The sequence below is a fragment of the Macrobrachium rosenbergii genome, chromosome 48 (genome assembly GCF_040412425.1).
Source record: "Macrobrachium rosenbergii isolate ZJJX-2024 chromosome 48, ASM4041242v1, whole genome shotgun sequence".
In the NCBI taxonomy this organism is placed as follows: Eukaryota; Metazoa; Arthropoda; class Malacostraca; order Decapoda; family Palaemonidae; genus Macrobrachium; species Macrobrachium rosenbergii.
In genome coordinates, this window is record NC_089788.1 from 54,329,426 (window position 1) to 54,352,934 (window position 23,509).

The 23,509-nt window shown below is 47.8% G+C and overlaps 1 protein-coding gene across 1 annotated transcript in view; it reads left to right on the top strand.

Annotated features, from left to right (window-relative positions):
• Window positions 1–1,871: 1,871 nt before the first annotated feature.
• The window catches only part of LOC136831408 (zinc finger protein 585A-like), a 77,151-nt gene continuing 55,513 nt past the window's right edge, over window positions 1,872–23,509 (top strand). The window contains exon 1 of the mRNA XM_067091796.1: window positions 1,872–4,558. Within this exon, the coding sequence (XP_066947897.1) occupies window positions 1,874–4,558 (2,685 nt within the window). The 5' untranslated portion in view covers window positions 1,872–1,873. The remainder of the gene's footprint in view (window positions 4,559–23,509) is intronic.

Here is a 23,509-nt window from a genome sequence, read left to right on the forward strand (position 1 = left end):
AGGAAAAGTGGGTCATCTTCTGTGTTTGGTGTTGTATAAGGGGGGTCTCTCTCTTGTCAGGCTATCACTCTACCATATGCTAGATCTTCAAACTGCGGGGCAAGGATCTTTCTGCTTTGATTAAGTTGTCTATGTTCATGATGAGTGTCAAGCAGTCTTGCCATTCTTATGGGGTTTGGGCTATGGAGTGGCTCATGACTCTCATCTTTAGCCTAACTGAGGCACCAGTGAGCTCTTGGGTAGGCCTTAGGGGGAGACCTCAAACTCAAGACTAGCTTCATGCTAGCTCTAGCCTTAATGAAGCATATTGGTGAACTGCATGCCTTCCCTATCTTGTTTGGCACTTGGAGGGTTGAAAATCTGTTACAGTGTTTGCATTTGTTCTTAAGTTTATGGCAAAAACTCAGAAGCTGTTAGTTCCTGACAAAATATACAACAGTTGCTTGATTCCCTCTCTCTCTCTCCAGGCCCCGAGTGTCAGCACCTCTCTGTTAGTGACAGTGAGCATAAGTTGTTGGTATCCAAGAACATCTTTCCTGTCTGGCTTTGTGCAAATGAACTTAAACTCTTCCAGCAAAGTAGACAGTTGTACAGTTCGGGCAAGAGCTTACTAAATCAGGAAAATGGTACTGTCCCTTGCATTTTGAAGTAGTGTCTTGGTAGCACAGGTAATGACTGGAGGTGCCAGACCACCTCTACCTTATTCTGTCTATCACCTGCAAGTCCCAGAATCTTTCTCCTTGGGACCTATAGTGGCTGCTCAGCAGGTTGTGTAATCACCAAAATTCCTCTGGAAGAAAAGCATGTCACCTAAGGGCATACGGCTGGGGTTGAATGGCTGAGTGAATGGTTCTCTTCTTTCCTTTCCAAGATAACAGCTTAGATCGAGCGTGCGCTGGAATGAGCACAGATGAAGATACACTTCACAGTCAAGCTTCTGCCGATACAGTAATATCGACTCTCCGCTCTCCCTTCTAACAGGTGGGAGGGTGGCAGTAGAGCTATTATCTGAGTCCATCAGTTAATACTGAACAGATTTTAGTTGCCTTCCAACTTGTGTCACCCTTCCTAGGGGTCATACTTGGTTCTCCATGGTTTTCCTAAACCAGTGAGGATCCAGACATTTCGTATGCAGGTTCAGACCCCAATGCTTTAGCATCCCTATACAGAGCAGATAGTAGGTTACAGGAGTCAGCGCTTCCCTTCTCACTATCATAACTGGAAATGTGATATTTCAGGGTGAAGTTTCAACTTACAATCAGTTGAGAGACTACCTCCCACCTAAGTATATCTTAGTTTTACCAGACCACTGAGCTGATTAACAGCTCTCCTAGGGCTGGCCCAAAGGGTTAGACTTATTTTACGTGGCTAAGAACCAATTAGTTACGTAGCAACGGGACCTACAGTTTATTGTGGAATCCGAACCACATTATAGCGAGAAATGACCTCCCACCTAAGGAGTAAGTTGCATACATAAGGCAGTGATTTGTATTCCCACAGAAGCAAACCCCAAATTTTGTAAAGTAATTTGTATTTATCACAGGTATGCAAACCAGAGCCATTTTATCATAATCCCACTTCAACCACCCAACTTAGTCCCTGATGCTGAAGGAAAAAGTGCTTGTTGATGGTAAGTGAGTGGGGGAACCCCTACTCTCCCACCCCCACCAATTATCTACTGTGCTACAAAGTTCCAAAGAATAATTCCAGCAAAGGCTCTGGTTTGTATAGGCTATCTATGAAAAATACTAATTGCTTTAAGAATTTAAAATTTTGCCACATCAGTATAACAATTTACGTACCATTTTTAAAAATATATACTGTATCATTATTGCAACTAACAGTTCTTTCCTTTGTTCTTTTCAGATAAATAATGGAAAATATTAATAAAGGGAAGTCTGCTGGTGAGGTTATGTCTTTGGAGACCCTTGATAATCCACCTTCAGAACACGGTATAACTCCTTCATCAGTCACCATGAGAGAAGAGTCCATTGTGACTTCACCAGATGGTGAACAAAACACTATGATTTTATGTCCAATCAGTGACACTGCAAATGGGCTCCAAACTTCTCATCACCATATTTCTCCAGATGCCACCCTTACATATGCTGCTTTAGATGCAGGGGGAAATCTTGTTCTACAGCCTTTGAAGCCTGAGCACCAAAGACAAGTTTCCCATTCCAACAGTGTCATACCTGAAGGAAATTCTGCTCATGAGCATAGTGGTAGTAAAGGTGCTGCTAATTCCCAAGCAAACAGTGGGCCACAACTGGTGGTAGTTGGAGAAGGAGTCGGTGATACAAAGGCCTATATTTACATTCAAGGAGAGGAGCAGGTTGAAGACAAACATAATGAAATAGATGGTGAAAATGCCCACACAATCACTCTCAATTCAGCTGATGGATCAACCTTACAGACACTCCCAGCTTCTTACACGCAGCACTTAGAACACACCTATGGAGATATTGTTCTTGTTAATAGTAATAACGATGGTGCTAACGAAAGTGTTGGTAGAGTTAATAGCAACATTTCAGATGTTCCTTCGAGTGATCCTAGTCACCCCAGTGATTCTCTTTTGCTCTTTTCAGTCCAGCCAATTAAATTAGAAAATCAAAATGCTTCAACAACACTGACACTTTCCCCTTCATCTCAGCCTAGCACACAACACAAAGACAGTAAGTCCAGAGACAGCATGCTTCTTGAAAATGTTATGGATGCCAGTAGAAATCAACAAGAATCTGTTTGCCTTGAAGAAAGGCTACCAGAGGAAGAGACACCCACCATAGAAGAACGATTAGCTACAAGGGACTCCTTGCTTCCACCAAAGAGACGCCGACGCTTTAAGTCATATGTGTGCCCAATCTGCCAAGTGACATTCAAGTCAAATTATCAGTTTAACATTCATCAGTCCACACATAAAGGTCACAATATGTGGCAATGTGATATATGCAAGTATTCATGTGATACAGCAACTGACCTCAAGCAACATAAGATATCTGTGCACCAGGATGCTCGTCCATATAAATGTCTGCACTGTGAACTAAGATTCCCCAAGGGTCCAATGTTGGAAGACCATATACGCTCAGTTCATAATAAAGAGAGACCCTATTCTTGTACATTTTGTAACAAAGGATTTTACCGACCTCACGATCTTAAAATGCATCTCAATTTACATTTAGGAATTAAGTGTAATGTATGTTATGTTTGTGGTCGTCAGTTCAGTCATCCATCAAATCTTATTCGCCACCATCGTCTGCATACTGGTATTAAACCTTATGTCTGTCCAACATGTGGGAAGCGATTTACACAACTGATATTATTGCATAAACATCGCACTACTCATCTTCCTGGAGCTGGTGTATGTCCTCAGTGCCCTTCTACATTCCGTAGTGCAGCTGGATTAAAAAAGCACTATAGATTTGAACACAAAAAAACGATGACCCTTCATGAGGCAACTGTTATCCTCAGGGGCTATGGATCAACAGTTGGCCGTAGGTATTACTGTCAGGTGTGCGGTGATAAGTTTTTACTTAAATCAGATTTGAAAAAGCATGAGCAAAAAGAACACAGCAGTGGTGCAGAGATGCACTGCCCTTCATGTAACAAAATGTTCACTGCAGAAACTGTTAAATTTCACATCTGTCTTAGTACTGAAGAAGAAGAGAGAATGAATGAATTTTCTGCAGATGATCCTCCAGTTCCAGCAGCAAGTACATCAGCTCCTCACTGTAAATCCCAAACTGAGAATCAGGGAAAGAATCCTAAAGATTTGAAAGTTGAGGAAGAGGAGTACCTTGTGATGTACATAACACCAGAAGGAGAGAGTGTATCATATGTAATGAAAAAAGGTGATGAGGGATCTTTGGATAAAGTTTTACAGATTAATGCACCAGTTGGAGACCCTATAGAGGACAGCTTGCAGAGACCAGCACTCCCAGAAGAAACAATAATGATTAATGTGCAGGACCGACCTATACTTAGCCATCAGCAAGAAGAGGCTTCCCTAATAACTATTGCGTCACAAATTCATGAAGATACTTCCCTGAATCCTTCAAATACAGACCACCAAGATGGTGTGTTACCTAATCCTAGTCAACCTAATACAAAGTCTGTCACACTTCAGAATATCAAATTAGAACCCCAGCCGTCTCTTAATGATGTAGATATTTCTCAAGTTACAGTCAGTGATAATGCACTGTTGCCACTACTAACATTAAATGAAAATGTGCCTACATCAAAAATAATTAGGAAATCAGGTTTGCGTTCCATAGCAATGAAGAGGAGCACAAAGGATGGAGCTCTGAAGAATGAAAATGCTGTGGAAGTAAAAAAGGAAAAGCAAGAAGACTCTGTGCTTCCCTTGACATGCAAAGATTGTGGGAAAACCTTTAAGAAACGCTGGAACTACCAACAGCACATAGCTACACATGATGCATCCCTACGTCGTTACAAATGTGACACCTGTGATATGACTTTTGCTTACAGATCCACATACACAACGCATGTGAAAAGACACAGTGGTGGGCAACAGGTTCATGTGTGTCCTTACTGTCAGAAGGTAAGTTAGATTCTGGTATACACTAATTATGTGTGTGACTAAGGAAAAGGGATAACAACAAAATGTAATAAATTTTTTTTTAAGTAATTTTTATTTTTCCCAGGTAGACAGACTAGAACATTTTATATAGGAGTGTCCTTCAGTGCAAGCTGAATCAGTCTGTGAACTTGGTAACAAGGTAGTTAACTAGTGGTTAAGGGGGTTGAGCAGGAAAATACCCCTCACTCACCCACCAACTATTTCTTTGGCCACAGGGCCCCTGCGGGGCAGTTGAGGTGGATTTAAGTATATAAATGGGAATGTCATAGGTGTTGCAACCTCAGCACACACAGCAAGCAACATTGTAATAGCTGCAGCAACAGCAGACTTCACAGTCAATGCTTAGGAGAATGTGTAGGTTCCCCACATCCCATTAAACACCCACCTCTACTTAGAAGGGGTGTAATAAGGGAAGGAGTTAGAAGGACTTCTGATGACAAGATAAAGAGATAGGACAAGATGCGACTATTAACCTCACATAACTAACACTTCCCAAAAGCAGTATCATCTCCCCTACTACTGCAGCACCGCTGAAATTGCAAGGAAGAACAATATGCATCTTGAAAATGAAAAACTTAAAAACACGCAAAAAACACAGGTTTAACTTAGCAGTGGCCGAAGAAAAAGTGGCCAGTGTCAGTAGGTGAGTGAGGGGTATTCCCCAACTCACCCCCCTTAACCATCAATTAACTACCTTGTTGTTAAGCTCAATAACCGATCCAGCTCATCCTGAAGGGTACTCATACTGTATATACAAGGTTCTATTTTGTATTGCCATAGGAACAAGAGTGTATGGATCTTTGTAATGAGAAATTAATGAAGAGAGTTAGCAAGCATTTCCGTGACATATGTATTTTATTACAGCCTTTCATTTTGCAATATCCTCACTTGCTTCTCTTTTGCAGGAAATATCTTGTTTGTTCCTAAAGAAACACAGGCCATTGCCTTTTATATTGGAGTACTCCTCAGGATGAGCTGTAAACAGTCATCAAAACATGGCAACAAGGTGGTTAATTGGAGGTAGTTGGATTGGCTTGGATATAGAGTTTAGGCCAAAGGCCAAGTGCTGGGACCTATGAGGTCATTCAGCGATAAAACAGAAATTGACAGTAAAAGGCTTGAAAGGTGTAACAGGAGGAAAACCTCGCAGTTGCACTATGAATCAATTGTTAGGAGAGGCTGGAAAGTAAGATAGAAGAAAATATGAAAGGAGGTACAGTAAAAGGAATGAAAGGGGCTGAGGCTAGGGACCAAAGGCACACTGCAAAGAACTTTAAGTAATGCCTACATTGTACCGCATGAGGTGCACTGACGGCACTACTCCCCTACGGGGTGGAGGTAGTTGGGTGAGAGCTGTATGTGTAAGTGCAGTCAGCCAGGTACATTCTGGGCAGGAAGAATGTTTTGGCAGACCAGCTTAGCCAGGTAGTGGGGACAGAGTGGCCTCTACATCCTCATCTGGTGGAGGTTCTTCAAGCTTTGGGGAACACTATTGATCGACTGCTTCACCACATGGCCCAGCAGGAAGTTCCTGGTGTCTGCTCTCCTGTATCAGACCCCCGTTGGAGGATGCCTTCCAGTACATCTGGTACAGTCTGGATATGTATGTTTCTCCAGCATTCAGTCTGATTCACAGAGTGACCAACTGAGTGTTGGTCACTCCTTGTTGGGCCCAAGCAGAGCAGTATCCTGATATGCTCGCCCTGCTGGTCAAGGCACCTGAGATTTCCCCCTTGGCCCACTCTACTTTGTCAGCCAGACATCCTGAGGTACCACCAAGCAGTACAAACCCTCATCCTTCACCGTTGGAGGCTGTAGAGTGGCTTCTGCAAGAGGGAGAGGCTTTTCCCACAGGACTAAGCAGATATGTGGGTGCCTCTGGAGGTCATCAGCCAGTGGGTACCAAGGAAAGTGGGCCATCAGGCCATCTTCTGCAATAGACATTGCAGATATTGTCTTATCTGGTTGGAGCCACTATTCAGCAGATCACTAGTTCCTTGTTTGCTTTTTTGAGACAAGCTCCTCTCTGAGTTACAAGGTTATTGCTCCACCTTGAGTCAGGTCTTCTGACTGAAGGGCATATGGGCCTGAACCTCACTTTCTCAGTAGAGCTGTCCATGCTTGTAGAAACTGAACAATCTTGCTTACCTGAAGAGCTTCAGCCTCCAGAGTGGGAGTTCCAACTTTTGTCCTCCGAAGCCTTATTCATGCACCGTATAAGCCCTGGGGGGAGGCCTCGGACCAAGATCTCACTCTCAAGACTTTCTTTTTGGTAGCATTAGCCTTACCAAAGTGTGTTGGCGAGTTGTATATCCTATTGGACCTTTCTGATACTCGGAGGGTTGGGAATCCCTTGTTTTAATTCATCCATGAGTTTGTGGTAGAAACTAAGAACCCATGGGTCCCTTACAAGAGATATGACATTTTTATAATAAAATAGAGTTTTATATATACTTACCAAGTAATTACTTAGCTTTACGCTTTTGCTTGCATTGGTAATCCAAATTCAAAATTTGCAGGAAAGTGTTGGATCCTAAGTGGGGTGGCAGACCCCACCCACTGCAATGGGGAACTTAGAAGGGACTGGTAGCCAAGTGGCTTCTCATTCTGTGTTATTGTCATAATGTCCATTAAATCATACTATCCATTATAGAGGAGGAAGGTGGGCTTTGATCCAGTAATTACTTGGTAAGTAAATATAAAACTTTATTTTATTTTAAAAATGCCATTTTTATATAAGTAACTTACCATGTATGTAATTACTTAACTGAATCCCACATTGAATGGTGGGTGGATTGAATGGTGGGTGGGATGAATGGACAATTCTACTCCAAAACATTAAGCGTGGTAATGAGTTTGAAAAGCAAAGGATGGCTAGCATTGAAACAACGCTTGTTGCTTCCTTGCCTGGCAAGAGAGCTGCTGCAAGTAGATACTGCCTCTGGATCGTGCTCCTCTTAACCTGTAGGGGCGTGGCGGTTGAGCTGAGCATTGCCTCTACATCAGTGGAAGTCTTGCAATGGAGGATAGGCCTGATCACTGACACGACATATGCATATAAAGTGGCCCTTGCCCTGGGCGCAGTACTGTGAAAACCAAATAACCAGACAAACCTGTCACCCACATTGACATCGCAAACCACTACCCATCCACACAGACTGGTGGGCACTCCAGATACTAAGTACCCCCAGGCTCCCCAAAACTCCACACCCCACTTCAAGGCAAAGAGACAGAAGAGAGAAAGGATCTCTCCTATGCTTCTTCCCCCAATACCATGCCATTCACTGCTAATGGCCCAAGGGTACTGCAGTTTTCAAACACTATCAGTTTCTGGATCGATTTGCATCTCCAAAAGGTCGACTGAAGAATACCTTGGGGCTCTGACTGGACAAAGTACCCTCTCCTCCTCCTCTGGGCCCAGGATCTCCGTTAAACTCTTAATGTGAAAGGAGCGAGGCTAGGGCTTGGATGGATCCTCGTTCTTGGCTAGAAAACCCAGGGTGAAAGAGCACACTGCGTCCCTTTGGGAGAAGCCTACCTCCTGTCAGTTGCTTGCAATTCACTCACGTGCTTGGCGGTCGCCAACGCTACGAGGAAGAGAGTTTTCCAAGTCAGGTTCTTGATAGAAGCGGAACCGAGAGGTTCAAAGGGAAGGCCTGTGAGCCACTTTAGCACAACATCTAGATTCCATGAAACTAGATCGGACTTCCTCTGTTTTGAAGTGTCCAACGATTTCATAAGGTCATTAAGATCTTGACTTGATGACAGGTCCATACCTCTGTGTTGAAAGACCGAGGAAGCATCACTCGGTATCCTTTAGTGGTGGAAGAGGACAGACCTCTAGAAGTCTTTAAATAGAAGAGAAAATCCACTATTTGAGTTACAGATGCCTTAGAAGATGAGACGTTATGTCTGAGGCACCATTGGCGAAAAATTCTCCATTTTGATTGGTAGACATTGCAAGAAGATTGTCTTCTGCACTTTGCAATAGCTTCTGCAGCTGCTCTTGAAAAACCTTTCATTCTAACGAGTTTCCATACAGTCTGAAGCCTGTCATAGCGAGAGTGGACAACCTTTGGTGGTCTCTCTTGAAGTGGGGTTGTTTGATTAACCACTGTTTTTGGGGAAGCAGTCTGGGGAAGTGTACCAGAAGAGGAAGAAGGTCTGGGAACCATTCTTTCATGGGCCAGAATGGAGTTACCAGGGTCATCAAGACATTGTGGTGAGACACGAACTTGTTCAGTACTTCCCTCTCCATGCTGAAGGGCAGGAAGGCATACAGGTCCAGCCCCAACTAGTTTTGAAGCATGGCGTCTGTCGCCCATGCCAAGGGATCCGGGGCTGGAGAGCAGAAGAGAGGGAGACAATTTTTCTCGAGGTGGCAAACAGGTCTACAGACGGTTTGCCTCACAACCTCCAGAGGTTGAGGCAGACTGTGATCCAAGGTCCACTCGGTGGGAAGAACTTGCTTCCAACGGCTCAGTTTGTCTGCCAGGACATTTTAGTTTCCATTGAATAAACTGAGTGACCAGCGTGAATTGATTTTGTTGTGCCCACAGAAGAAAATCTTTTGCTGTCTGACAGAGGGAAAAGAAGTAAGTTCCCCCTTGTTTCCTGATGCACGACAGGGCGATGGTGTTGTCCGCATGGACTATCATCGTCTTGTTGTAGATTAAGGTCGAAAAGTGCTGGAGGCTTAGATGAATGGCCTTCAGTTCCCTGACGTTGTCTGGCAGAGGGAAAAGGAGTAAGTTCCCCCTTGTTTCCTGATGTACGACAGAGTGATGGTGTTGTCCACATGGACTATCACTGTCTTGTTGTAGATTGAGGTCGAGAAGTGCTGGAAGCCTAGATAAATGGCCTTCAGTTCCCTAACGTTGATATGGAGACTGCTCTCCTCTGGAGACCATGTCCCGGGCACTTCCTTCCTTCCTTCCTTCCTGGGAAAGTCCCCTTGGGAGGAGGCAGCGACTCCAAAGAGGGAACTTTCCCAGTGACATACACTCGGTATTTCCTCTTGACCAGACTAGAGAGAGGAAGGGCGAAACTTGCCTTGCCCTGTTCCCGCTTTGCTGAGAGCCAGTCTTCAATTTCTTTCATTGCCTTCTTGGAAGAAGAAAGCACCATCTTGGGTAGTTTGGAGTTATCTTCTGGGAGAATACTTATGAAGAAGGAAGAACCAGGCAATGTCGGCGCAGCTGGCATGAAAAAGGCCGGAAAACTTGCCAGAAGGTAGCAAAGCAGAGCCGCATAAGCTGATTGAGGAGAAGAGGATATTGACCAATATCCTCTTCATCCTCCGACGAGATCGGAAGGATTGATAAATCCTGTGAATGATTAGTGGTAGGAACTTTTCTTATAAAGCTCATGATTTCCGAAAGCTGTTTCTTGATCGACGCCAAAAAGGGATTGTCTGGATCCAAGGGTTCTTGGTGCTCAAGAAAGGAAGACAGGTGAGTCGGGTGTCTGGATGAAATTGCCGGGCACTCCGAGGTTGTTGCTGAGCTCATGGGAGCAGTTGCTGGATGTACGAGAGCAGTTGCTGGGTGTGCAGGAGCAGGCACTGGGCTCTCAGAAGCAGGTGTTGGGTGCTCAAAATGAGACCGGATCTTGGGCGATAGGTACTGTACGTAGTGTGGTATTTTGGGCGTTTGGCGCCAAAAATAGGTTGCTCGGGAAAGAAGGTAATTGGAGAATCCCATGGACGCATTGGCAACTGCACCACTGCGAAGACTGAGGGATCCACATCATAGCTGCAGGAAGGCTGTGGGTTGTCAAGAGCCTCTCTCTGATGTTTGACAGGTAATGTAGAAGATCTAAGTGGGTCGTCCATGTGCCTTTTCAGTGGCCAGGATGAATTGAGGAAGGCCTTTGGCGCCTGTGATTGGAATCTGAATTCAAACTGTGGGATAACCGACGCACATCCAATGACATGCCTTTCCAATGGCAGTCTATTGAAACCTGGGATCTTGCAACAGGCTCGACTGAGGGGGGCAACAACCCATGGGCAAATCCCGCTAGCCTCCCTTGGACTTCCGGTATGTCTTCTCCCAGGTTTAGGGGAGTGGGACAGTAACCTTCATCTAGGAGAACCAGTGGGACAGGAAGTCACCTCCTCTTACACCTCACTATGTACTTTTTCATTAAACACTTTGTCCATTAAAACTTTTAGGGATGCCCCATTTCAGACACTGAACTTACCATCAGGTTAAATTTCTTATCAGACCTGGATTCGAGTCTTGATTCAAGTTTGGCAATGGCATCATGGTCAGAAGCATGGGAGCTAGGCACGGGAGTGTGTGGAATGATAGGGGGAGGGCTGAATATATGGGAAAGAGTCTGACCAGGAGTTGAAGGAACTTCAAGGCTAAGGTCTGAGTTCGGTTTAGGGGAAGGATCTACGCTAACTGAAGCCCTACTCTCGGCTCGTGCAGCCGCCTTACTTATCCTATTCTTCTCTAACTTGTTAAGGTGAGGTTCAAGAGTTTTCCACTTACATCCCAATCCTTACATTCCCTGCAATATTCTTCATAGAACGCACTTGCCCCCTACAATTAGTGCACCTTGTATGTGCGCCATAGGAAAATTTATTTAGCCTAACTTTGCACCCTTTAGTACAGTAGCAGATGCTAGAAGTACTAGAATCAGACATAACTAATTATCCAATAGCTAATTTGAACTGATGCAAGAAAACAACACAGCAGCTTATAGCTACAAGAATGCTAAATACACCACCGACTCTTATCAAACAAAAAAACCACCAGTGAACAGGCAGGACTGCAGAGCACGACGTGTTGTCGTCAGTGCGGCAAAAAACAGAATGAGAAGCCAGTTGGTTCCCCGTTGCCGTGGGTGAAGCCTGCCACCTCGCTTAGCAACCAACGCTTTCCCGCGAATTTTGAATTTGGATTGCCAATGCGAGCAAAAGCATAAAGCTAAGTAAGTTACTTTAATAAATTTGAGTATTTACAGTCCCCTTCCTACCAGACTTTGTTGGTAGGGATCTGGACAAGATGCTTTTGTGCATAGTGGAAGACTGGCAGTACTTTAGATTGACCCAGCGCCTCATAGGCCAGTGTCAGTGCCTCTTTGTTAGTATTGGCAGCCACAAGCAGGAAATATCTAAGAACACTCTTTCTGGCTTCGTGAAGGCAATCAAATGTGCAAATGACTTGTCTGCCAAGGACTGTTGTACAGTTCAGGCAAGAGCTCAAAAAGTCAGAGGTATTTGCTGATCCTTAACATTTCAGAGAAACTAATCAATTTTCCAGGTAAGGTAATAAGGGGAAGGTTCTGGAAACCCCAGACTGCCTTTACCTAATTTTACCTTAGGGATGTCACCCACAAGTCTGAGACCCTGCTTAGGACCTGTGAAAGCTACTCAGCACATGCATAGAGTGCTTTTCTTCCTTTTAATGCTGTTGCATGTGATGGAATTAGATATTGCCTAATAGTCCATCCATAATAAATTCTTGTATCTTTTATCAGAAAATTATTTGTTTTCATATGCTGCATCATGCTGTGTTCTTATCTAATATAAAATCTCTTTCTTTTACTACTGCATATATTCCCAAGTATGGCAGGTAAGCTATTTAGCCAGGTTTGTTGGTTCCGAGTTGGCATTGCCACTCGGGAATGAACCGGTACTGGGTTTTGCTTCCCTCTTCCTAGAGGAAGAAGTGGATGCATTGGGCTGACAGGCGTAGGATCGAAATCATGATCTCCTTGTCCACTAGGCATGGCCAAGACCTCCGGGTCTTCATGTAATTTACAGCCCTACCTTTGGGTTAGGCTGTCTCTTCCTTTCCAGTTCCTAGGGAGTCCCAGGCTTCCAAGTCCCACGAAGAACACCCAGTCTTCTTCTACCCCTGCTAGGAAGGGTGCACAGTAGTGCTCTGTTCAGCCCCCTGCCCGACCTGGGAAAGGGGGCAAGAGTAAGAAGAAGTGGGGAGGATGCTAGGGGTGGTGTTCCTCCCCACCTGCTGCTGTTGGGGGGGGAGTTACCTGCCGAGCCATGAAGCAACATGGCAACAATACGGAGCGGAAACCTTTGATTGTCCGCCTCCCTCTCCAACATGCCAGTCCGCTTCCAGATATATGTTCCTGGCTTGCTGACGAATCCCACCCTATGGGAAGAAGTGAAAGCAACGCTGGAGATGCTATGGTCAATACTCAATGCCATTAGGGAAGGATGTGTATTTTTGAATACTGTACATATTCACCAGTTGCCCGGGGACAGAGACCAACTTCTCTAAATTTGTCAGGACCTGACAGTTCCATTCAACTTTGAGAAGCCTGATCTCACACCCAAGCAGAGCATTTAGTATCTGGGCATACTGGTGATACAGTCTCAGTCTCACATATTAGCAAGTCCAGAGTAGCAGTGCAGTTATTCCTGTCTCGACAGGAACAACAAGCTTGGCAATGGCAAGTCTTTCTCGTTCACCTGTCGTCCCAAACAGGCTAGGGTGGAAATGGTCTCATTCCCCCCTCCTTTCAAGAGGTTTTTCCTAGAACTAGACCCCTCTTTGGAAGATTATGTGCAGAAGGCTCTTTTAAAGGAAGCCATAGAGAAACATACATATATTCACCACCAAGCACATCTCTTCAGTGTCCCCAAGAAGGATTCCTCCGAACGGAGGGTGATCCTTGACCTATCAAAATTGAACAAACACATTGTTTGCCACAGTTTCCGAATGACTACTGTTGCCCAAGTACTCTCAATCATTCTGCAAGGGACCTGGACCATTTCTATTGGTGTGAAAGAGGCACACTGACTCGTCCCCATCGCCGTTCCCTTCCGCCCCCTCTTAGGGTTCCAGATAAGGAAAGGTAACATACAGATTCAAGGTCATGCCCTTTGGGTTAAACATTGCCCCAAGAACCTTTACAAAATTAACAACAGTAGTTATCCAGGAACTCAAAAAAGAAGAAATTCAATGGGTAGCCTACATAGACGACTGGCTAATCTGGGGGCAACCAGAGAAGAGTGCTTACGAAGCCTAAGAGTGGTAGTCAACAGGCTCCAAGCAAAAGGCTTTCTACTATAATGGAACAAATCCTGCCTTACACCCAGCAGACACTTTCAGTGGCTGGGACTTTGTTGGGATACAATTCACAGCTTGTTGTCTTTCCCCACCAATACTCAAAACGGAATAAGGAAGGAACTGAAAAGATTCCTTGCACAGCCCAGCATTTCCAGACATTACTTGGAGTGGATGATGGGCCTGTTAGAGTTCACATCTGTGGTAGACCAAATCCTCAGATTGCAACTATAAAATGTAAACAAATTGTGACTATCGCATTATAATGATCTCGTCTTTCAGAGACCAGCAGGTTCAAAACAAAAACAAGCAATTGGACTATGACGAAAGGTGACAAGCAAAGAAGGAGCAGAACAAAACCACAAACTACAGTACAGTACAGCCATAAGATTAATTTATTATATATACAAAATAATATACATTATGCACAAGTGAGTCAGGTCCAGTTACAAACAAATCAAATAAATATACATATAATGAATTATTAACAAAGGCAGCAACAATCAAAACCCAAATAATTAAATCTTAAATAGTTCAATAAGCAATTCAAAGGCAGCATAACAATAACAAATAATACATTAGCAGCATAATACAAAAACAGTCAGCATAACAAATAATACATTAGCAGCATAATACAAAAAGTCAGCATAACAAATAATACATTAGCAGCATAATACAAAAACAGTCAGCATAACAAATAATACAGAAGCAGTAAAATAAATGTTACAGCATAACATAAAAAATCAGGCAGCATAATCATCAAGAGCAGTAAAATAAACAACACCCAAGCAGCACACCACAAAAACTGACAAACTTGAAGAGTAGTCGAGACGGTCACCACAGTCAACGAGGATGTAGACAAACAGACGAACACGGTCGAGGCATCAATACAGCACTGGCTGCGGAACAGGAACACATCCACAAAGCAGATAACCCCGATCAAGTCATCAAGACAGCCATTTGATGCCGAAGGAACAAATCCTCACACAGATGGCCATGGTTGAGCCATCAAAACATCCTCATGCTGCCATCAGGGAAGCTGCCACACTAACAAACGAAGAGGTCTGCCACCACCTCCTGCCGAAGAAAACAGGTAGGTAATACCTGTCACCCATCCAAAGGACTCCCTGCTGCTCTGCTGCAGAGAAACCGATTCTCTGCTGCTATGAACCTGACTTGCTGCTGCCCTGGACCTGACTGACACTGCAAAAGAGCTGGCAGCAAATGTCGCCTTGCACCAGCAAAACAAAATCACAGGAGTGCAGGTAGGCCTACTGCAAACAAACAAGCCACACAAGGCTGTTACAAAATTAAATTACGGAAATACCACAATACCTTACATGCATGCAAGAAAAAAGATTCACGAATGACTTCATCAAAGGAGTCAAAAAGTTGGGGAAATACTCTGGCTGTGGACCTGGAAGGGGTTTCTGGCAAAACAGGTTGCCCCAACTCCTCGTCTGTACAAGTGATAATACACACAGATGCCTCCTGGACAGGTTGGGGAGACCATTGGGAGGATCGTCAGGTAGCAGGGAAGTGGTCACCTGCTCTGAGGAAGTTTCATACCAACTTTCTGGAGCTAATGGCTGTTGTCCTATATCTTATAAAACTGAAACCTCCAAAAAGAGAGACACATTTTGTTGGTCCTGCCTATTTGCAGTTCAAGATTTGGGGATTTTTGTAGAACCTATTTCCAAATTATTTGCAGAAAATTTGCCTATTCACAGATTTTTTCATAGAGCAGCATTCACTAATTACTGTATTTTCATATTATTTTTGTGACTAAATATACATTTTCTGAGCTCGTCCCTGTGTCAGCCGGTGAAATTCCTATCAAGCACGAATTTCTAGGTATAGATATTGCTAAATATACCAGAGAAAAAAGCTATCAGGAAATGCTGGGGTTACTACCCCCAGATCGAACATCTATTATGAAATAGACGTCGGTATAGGTAAGGGTGAGTGATTGTTGTCACTGCCACAGGACTGCACTCTGTAGATATGTAAAGTCACCACATCGGCGCCAGGATAGTGTTTCGGCGGCGCCATTAATTAAGTCTCCGCTGAGCTTGTTTTCTTTGGTGACTTCCCATTTTCTTCAAGCTCAATTAGTCACGCCTAAAACGTGCCAGGTCACGCATTTTAATCATTTTTACTTTATGCGTATTTATACAAATGTCACACATTGTGTGTCACATGTTTCTTCATTCACAGGCATCAAGACTGTATCCATATTGTAGCTCTGTATGTTTTGTATTGTAATTTGTACTCGTTCACTGTATATTATTGTTTATTGTTTCGACCTCAGGTCACAGTCAATTCCATTGTCTCGCGGGCCGGCGTCAGTCGGCCGCTATATAAGCTGCCTGGATCTGTAATAAAGTAGCAGTAACTTTTACCTGCTCGTTTCTTTGACACCTTACAGTGGTGACCCCGAGTATCCGGAGCCATTAGCGGACTCACACGGCGACTTAGTCTTGGCTCCAGGATTTCTCCAAAACGCTCTTAGCGGCCTAAACACGGTGCTGTAACCAGCGTTTGAGCGTGCTGACTCTCGTCGGCGTACCCCACCAGCGTCACTAGCGGAACCACACGGCGCACGCGAAAGTGCGTACTGACGCGAGTACCCCACTCCAGTAAGGGGTCAAAGGAGCGAGCATGGACGCGGATATCCCCTCCTTCATGCAGTTAAACGCGGACCCGCGGACTCGGAGGTTTACCTACCTCCCATCACACCCGCGCCCGCCCCGCATCGAGGCCCTCCCGCAACTCCACACCAGCGCCCGAACACACGACGGCCGGGCAACACAATCGCGGGCCGCCCTCACCGTAAAGCTGCTGCCGTTTCGCAGGGGAACCCATCGATGTGGCTGCGCAGGGTGGAGAGCCACTTCAGAATCGCGGACCTGACGGACGGACAAATCCTACAGGCCGACACAGTGCTCAACGCCCTTCGGAGGACGTGTACAGAAAACTCATCTCGCGAGTACCAAACACACACCCTCACATACAGCACCACAAAAAGTTCCTCCTCGGCTTGCTCCCTGCCCATCGCCGGCGGGCCGCCCGTGCTATCGACCTTGCCATAAACCCACGCCACAACCTCAATTCAAGAGACGCTTGGGGCATGGTCGTAGATCTCCTGTCACTACCAGACTTGGGTGGCACAAAGAAGCGGCAGGAGATAAGCTTCACACGGGAAATCTACCTTCGCCAACTCCTCCCGGAGGTACGCAACCAGATCGCTCACCCCTACACCATGCCTGTCGAGGACCTCATAGAGACGGCGCAACACCTCACAGACTCCGTCAAGGCTTCACAGCGGCTAAAACCGGCCACACAGCCGGTCAGCTCCGTCCAGCCTGAAGAGGGCGAGAGCAGCCCGTCAACGCCATCGCCAACAGACGTCCCACCGAACCACAGCAGATGGAGGTCCCCAGGCTTCTGTCGCTACAACAAGTGGTTCGGAAAGGACGCCCGAAACTGCCTGCCGCCCTGCTCGTTCACCCGTTCAAAAAACGGGGGTGGCGGCGGCCAGCAGGACAGGCCGCCATGGCAGCCGAAGAACCCAGGGCCTCAAAAACAGTAGGTTTTTACGTCCGCGACACCGTCTCCGGCAGGATGATGCTGGTCGACACAGGAGCCTTTAAATCGGTCTTCCCAGCATCCAGAGAGGACCGCAACCAGACACCAGACCCGGCCGCTTTCCTGACGGCCGCCAACGGAACCCCCATCCTCTCCTCGGCACCAGGCTCCTGTCGATCTCCATCCTTGGCCAGAGTTACTCCTGGGACTTCATCGTCGCGGACGTAGGAACCCCACTCCTGGGGCCGATTTTCTGGCGCACTTCGCCTGCTAGTCGGCGTGGGGCGCAGCGCCTCCTCGATACCGACTCCTGCCGGTCTCTCCCGTTAACGGCGGGACCCAGACCCACCATCAGCGCCGTCCGCCCCACCAGTATGCACACCTACTGTCGGAGTTCCCTGAGGTATTTAAGCCCGAGCCGCCAAGTCCCCGGGCCCCAGCCAAGCACGGCATATACCACCATATAGTGACTAAAGGGCCCCGACACATGCGAAGTTCCGCAGGCTTCCCCCTCAGCGCCTTCAGGAGGTGAAAAAGCATTCGCGGAGATGGAACAGATGGGCATCTGCAGGAAAGCCTCCAGTCCATGGGCCTCCCCCTCCACATGGTGCAGAAACCGGACGGCTCCTGGAGACCCTGCGGCGACTACAGGCGGCTCAACATTGCAACAGAGCCCGACCACTACCCTCTACCCAACATGCAAGACCTCACGGCCTCCTTTCACGGGCCAAAATATTCACTAAATTGGACCTTCTTAAATCTTATTTCCAGGTACCTGTTGCGCCAGAGGACATACCAAAGACAGCCATCATCACGCCCTTCGGGTCCTATGTGTTCGCCTTCTCCACCTTCGGGCTGAGGAACGCCGGGGCCACCTTCCAGCGGCTCATGGACAGCATCCTGGGGACCTAAAATTCTGCGTCTGCTACGTCCGACGACATTCTCATATTTTCCAGGTCTCACAGCGAACACCAGAGACACATCAAAGCAGTCCTCCAGCGCCTCCAAGAGAACGGCCTCGTCGTCCGTTTCGACAAGTGTACCTTCGGCGTCCAGAAAGCAGAATTCCTGGGTCACGAGGTGTCTCCGACAGGCGTCCGCCCTCTTACATCGAAAGTGGCAGCCGTGGCCAAGTTCCCGACACCCACCTCCATCAAGGCCGTCCAGGAGTTCCTTGGGATGGTAAACTTCTACAGGCGGTTCATCCCGGGATCGCGCACACCACGGCCCCCTGACGGAAGTCCTAAAAGGTCAACCAAAGTCCCTGTCTTGGGGACCCAGCCAGCAGCAGGCCTTTTCCCTGACGAAGGCCGCCCTCACCAAGGCAACCGCCTTGGCACACCAGGATCCCAAGGCTCCCCTCCAGCTGACAACAGACGCCAGTAACGTCGCCTGCGGTGCTGTTCTGGAGCAAATCATCAACGGCGCCCCCCAGCCCATCGCCTTCTTCAGCAAGAAGTTCAGTCCCGCAGAAACCCGCTACAGCACCTTCGACAGGGAACTCTGCGCGATGTACCCGCGCAGTTCGGCACTTCAAGTTCCTCCTGGAGGGCGCCCTTCACAATCTTCACAGACCACCAGCCACTGGTTCACGCCTTCACGAAGCAGGGGGACGCATGGTCTTCCAGACAGCAGCGCCACCTCTCAGCCATAGCCGAATTTACCTGTTCCGTCAGGTACCTCAACGGCAAGAAAAATCCCGTAGCAGACGCCCTCTCCAGAGTCAAGTTGAACGCAGTGCAGCTTGGTGTAGATTACCAGGACCTTGCCAGAGAACAGGCCGCTGACCCAGAAACCCCAGCATACCGCACCGCCATCACATCCCTCAAGTGGCGGGACGTGACCTCGCCCCGAAGGCCCCAGCCTGCTCTGTGACATCAGCACAGGCCAGCCCCGCCCTTGGTTCCAGCCTCACGCCGCCGCCAGGTATTCGACATAATTCACGGCCTCTCACACCCCTCCGGCAGGACCACGCCAAACTGCTTTCAAAAAGTTCGTCTGACACGGGTGCAAAAGGACGCCACGGCCTGGGCAAAACAGTGCCTGCAGTGCCAGACCAGTAAAGTGGGTCGTCACACGCAGTCGGGGTAGGCGAAGTTCCCACAGCCAGGGCGCCGCTTCAGCCACATCCACATCGACGTTGTCGGGCCCCTTCCCCATCAGGCGGATCCAGATACCTCCTGACGGTGGTAGACCGTTCGACGAGGTGGCCCGGCCACACCCATGCAAGAAGCCACCGCCAGCGCGTGCGCCGAGGCCCTGCTCTCCAGTTGGGTTAGCCGCCTCGGCGTCCCGGACCACATCACAACCGACAGGGGCCCCGCTTTCCTCTCCGAGTTGTGGTCTGCCCTGGCTCAACTGCTGGGAACCACGCACCACACCACCACAGCGTACAACCCAGCGGCCAACGGCCTGGTCGAACGGTTCCACAGGTCCCTAAAGTCATCCCTCATGGCCCCGCTGCACCGCCGAGGACTGGAAACATCAGCTGCCGTGGGTCCTCCTCGGGTTGAGGACTGCCCCCAGAGCCGACGGCACCCCATCCGCAGCTGAACAAACCTATGGGGAACCCCTCGTGGTGCCGGGAGAGCTCGTGACGGATGAACGCCACTCCCCATCACTGCAGAGGCTCCGCGACGTGGCCGGCAAGTTCGCCCCTTGCAGGCGCTCATACATCGACAAAGCAACCACCTTCATGCCGCCACAGCTGTCATCCGCCACCCACGTCTTCGTCAGAGTCGGCGCCGTCCGTCCACCACTAACTAAGCCCTACAGGGGACCCTTCCGGCGTGCTGGAACGGAACAGCAAGGCGTTCCAGCTGGCACTCCCAGGCAAGGACGACTGGGTTTCCATAGACCGGTTAAAGCCCGCCTTCCTGTCGGAGAGTCCCGGCAGCGACGCAGCACCCCAACCGCACTCCAGCACGCCTCACCCCGCAGGCGCGCCGCCCCAGGAAGGGACCGCCCAACCAGCAGCCTCACAGGCGGGAGGCCCCTCCGTTATCTTCAAGGAGCCGCGGCACCCTTCAGCGTCCCAGCAGATACAGGGATTAGTCAGACGCGTCCCTCGTCTTGGGAGTATTTGTAAAGTCACCACATCGGCGCCAGGATAGTGTTTCGGGCGGCGCCATTAATTAAGTCTCCGCTGAGCTTGTTTTCTTTGGTGACTTCCCATTTTCTTCAAGCTCAATTAGTCACGCCTAAAAACGTGCCAGGTCACGCATTTTAATCATTTTTACTTTATGCGTATTTATACAAATGTCACACATTGTGTATCACATGTTTCTTCATTCACAGGCATCAAGACTGTATCCATATTGTAGCTCTGTATGTTTTGTATTGTAATTTGTACTCGTTCACTGTATATTATTGTTTATTGTTTCGACCCCAGGTCACAGTCAATTCCATTGTCTCTCGCGGGCCGGCGTCAGTCGGCCGCTATATAAGCTGCCTGGATCTGTAATAAAGTAGCAGTAACTTTTACCTGCTCGTTTCTTTGACACCTTACAGATATCCCAATGACAAAACCCCCGGAACGTGAGGAGCCGATCCAACGCCCGCACTCACCTGCCCGCCAACCGACGACCCCAGCGCCATCTGTACTCATTCCATACTAGCACGTTTTTCCTTCCGGAAGATCTTTTTCTTGTGCTGGCTTTTGCCCCAATTTTCCGTGAATTTCATCATGTCTTCCAGCAATTTCACCGTTATGAAGTTAAGTACCATCTTCTTGTGGGGTTTTATTATCAGTGGGGCTTTTATTGGCCCGTAAGTTAATATTTACAGGGTCATATATTGGGCGCTCCCGGCGTTAAAGCACTCCCTCGCCATGATGACCTTGAGGTACACCCTTACAGCTTGTTTCTGCAGGGGTTTCTCTCGTCGTTTACAATTTTACTCATGTTTCATAATTCCCCTTCAAGAAGTTCCTTTTGGAGGTGTTTATCTATGTCGGGCGGTTCCTGGTACCTTGATTAGCGTCATTCCTCACGGAGGCTTCCTCCCCTTATCTTGGTTCTTACAGTTAATTCATAACTGATACCAGGCTCTCGCGGATAGATTCCCTCTCCAAGGTGGTGCTTTCTTTTGTCAGTTTCTCTGATTTGTAGTGTAATGGATGACATGGATAATTCGGATTTATTGTGGTCCGGGCTCGGCGTCAGGTGCAGCCAGTTGGCTGCCTACCTCCTGCTCGCCTCGCTCGGTTAGGCTATACGCTTAGCACAAGTTTTTATATTTTTGTATATTCGATCATATTATGTGTACTTATGTAGTTATTGGTTAACTTTAGCGGTACTTATCAGTAATTGATCTTAGCCTAGCCCTCTTGCTCCAATCGGTGGGTTAGGCTATTCAGGTTAGGCTTTGGCATTGTCTTAGCTCCCATCTCTCCCGACTGTGTCGCTTGAGCGAGGGAGGGAGGGGTAGGCTGGTCGAGGGAGTTCACGTTGGTTGTTCCATCCGCCTTACCACCCGTTTTCGGGTTCGCTAGAGCATCTGAAGCCCCCATCCCCTCCTCCCTCTAATGAGGGAGAGAAGGAAAAATAAAAACAGGGGATCTTTATGCATTGCCCTTCTACCCTATGGGTCGGTTGTTGGTTGGACTACTTTACGGGAATTTCTCTCCCTTCCACCCCTCTTCCTCTCCTCTCTCTCCTCCCCTTTTACTGTCTGGGCTGTGCCTTCAGAGGAGGGTGAGAGTTTGGCGTTGCTATAGACTAGTGCTGTTGTCCTATCCTCCCCTAGTACTTTTGGTGAGTGTCATGAGTCTCCCTGCGCGCAGGAAGTTGATACGTCTGTGCCGATGCCCCGTAGGGAGTTTTAGTCAGTGGATAGGGGGTCCCCCATCCACTTGAACATAACTCTCGATTCCACCATTCTAAGTACTGCCTCCCTGACTTTGTCAGTGGTGTGTCATCTCCCGCGTGTGGGACGTCGGTCTCTTCGATCGTCACCCCGTGGGGACTAGTCCGTTCCCAGTTGAGAGTCACCCACCCTCCTGGCCTCCGTTCTGGTGTCAACCGCTCGGCTAGTGTTTCGTTGGTTTGCGCTCCTCCGGGTCGGGCTGAACTTCGATCACCCTCAGGGTTCAAACATTTCCTAGCTGGTTCTGCTCCGCCGTCCCCGGCCCTCCCGTTGCCTTCTTACCTGTTACCACTCCGGTGGTTTTGGTTTTCAGTAGGTTGGCCTTAGTCACACCTAGTTCTCTAGCTGTATACTAACTGGAGGTAATGATTTACCCCGCCCTCCCTGCTGTAACCAAGTGACGGAAGCACGGGATCCCGGAGGGGTCTGCGCCGGAGCACTTTGACCAGCAGTGTACTGCTATCCTATATTGTTAACCATTTACTTACTACCGGTCTCCGGCAGTAATTATACTTTAAGTTGATTTTACAATTAAGAGTTGCATGATCCTAAGTTAAGATCCTACTCCGTCGAACTATCTCCGGAGTTTCGTGATTTAATGTGTGTCATGTTTTGCTCTGGTTCCGGCGGGTCCGGTACAATTAATGCTTGCTGCCGGACTCCAGCAGTAATTATACTTTAAGTTGATTTTATATTAAGAGTTGCATGATCCTAGGTTGAGGCCTGCTCCGTCGAACTATCTCCGGCGCTCCTTAATTTAGTGTGTGTCATGTTTTGCTCTGATTTATCGTCCCGCCGGAATGCTCCGGCGGGTTCGGTATAAATTAATTAGCATGCTCCATTACCTGCTGTTGTTTAAGGCCCCTATCTCCGCCGGTTCTGCTCCGGCGCGCCTTAAATTAGTGTATTCATATACCTTCTCCCACTTACAGACAGTACGTTGTGAGGAGCCCGGGTGCACTGCTGTGCTGCACCAGCCCTATGGGCACGTTGTCTGCCGTTCCCATTCGGGCTGTGCAGTGCGGATCGACGATCTCATCGTATGGCACCCGGACGGTTGTGAGGTTTGCTTCGCTCTGTACGAGCGTGTCCAGGACGAGTCGGTAAGCCTATAGTTACCGCCTTTAGTTTACCTGGTTGCCTCAATTGTTTCAAGTACGTTATGTTCTTGATATATTGCTTATATATATATCTCTTCACCAAGCACTAGGTTATTAAGTCCCTGCTCTCTTCCAGGCTGACCAAGCTTCCCGCAATGACGCCTTGGGTTCTCTTCGAGCCTGGGTGGCTGGTTACGGCAGGAACGTTCCGTCGGGGAAGCCGTACATTCTGGATGAGAACATCCGGAACCTGCTTTACCCCGGTGCCCGGATCTCAGCGGCTGTTCCACCTGAAGTCGCCGCTCCTGTCATCG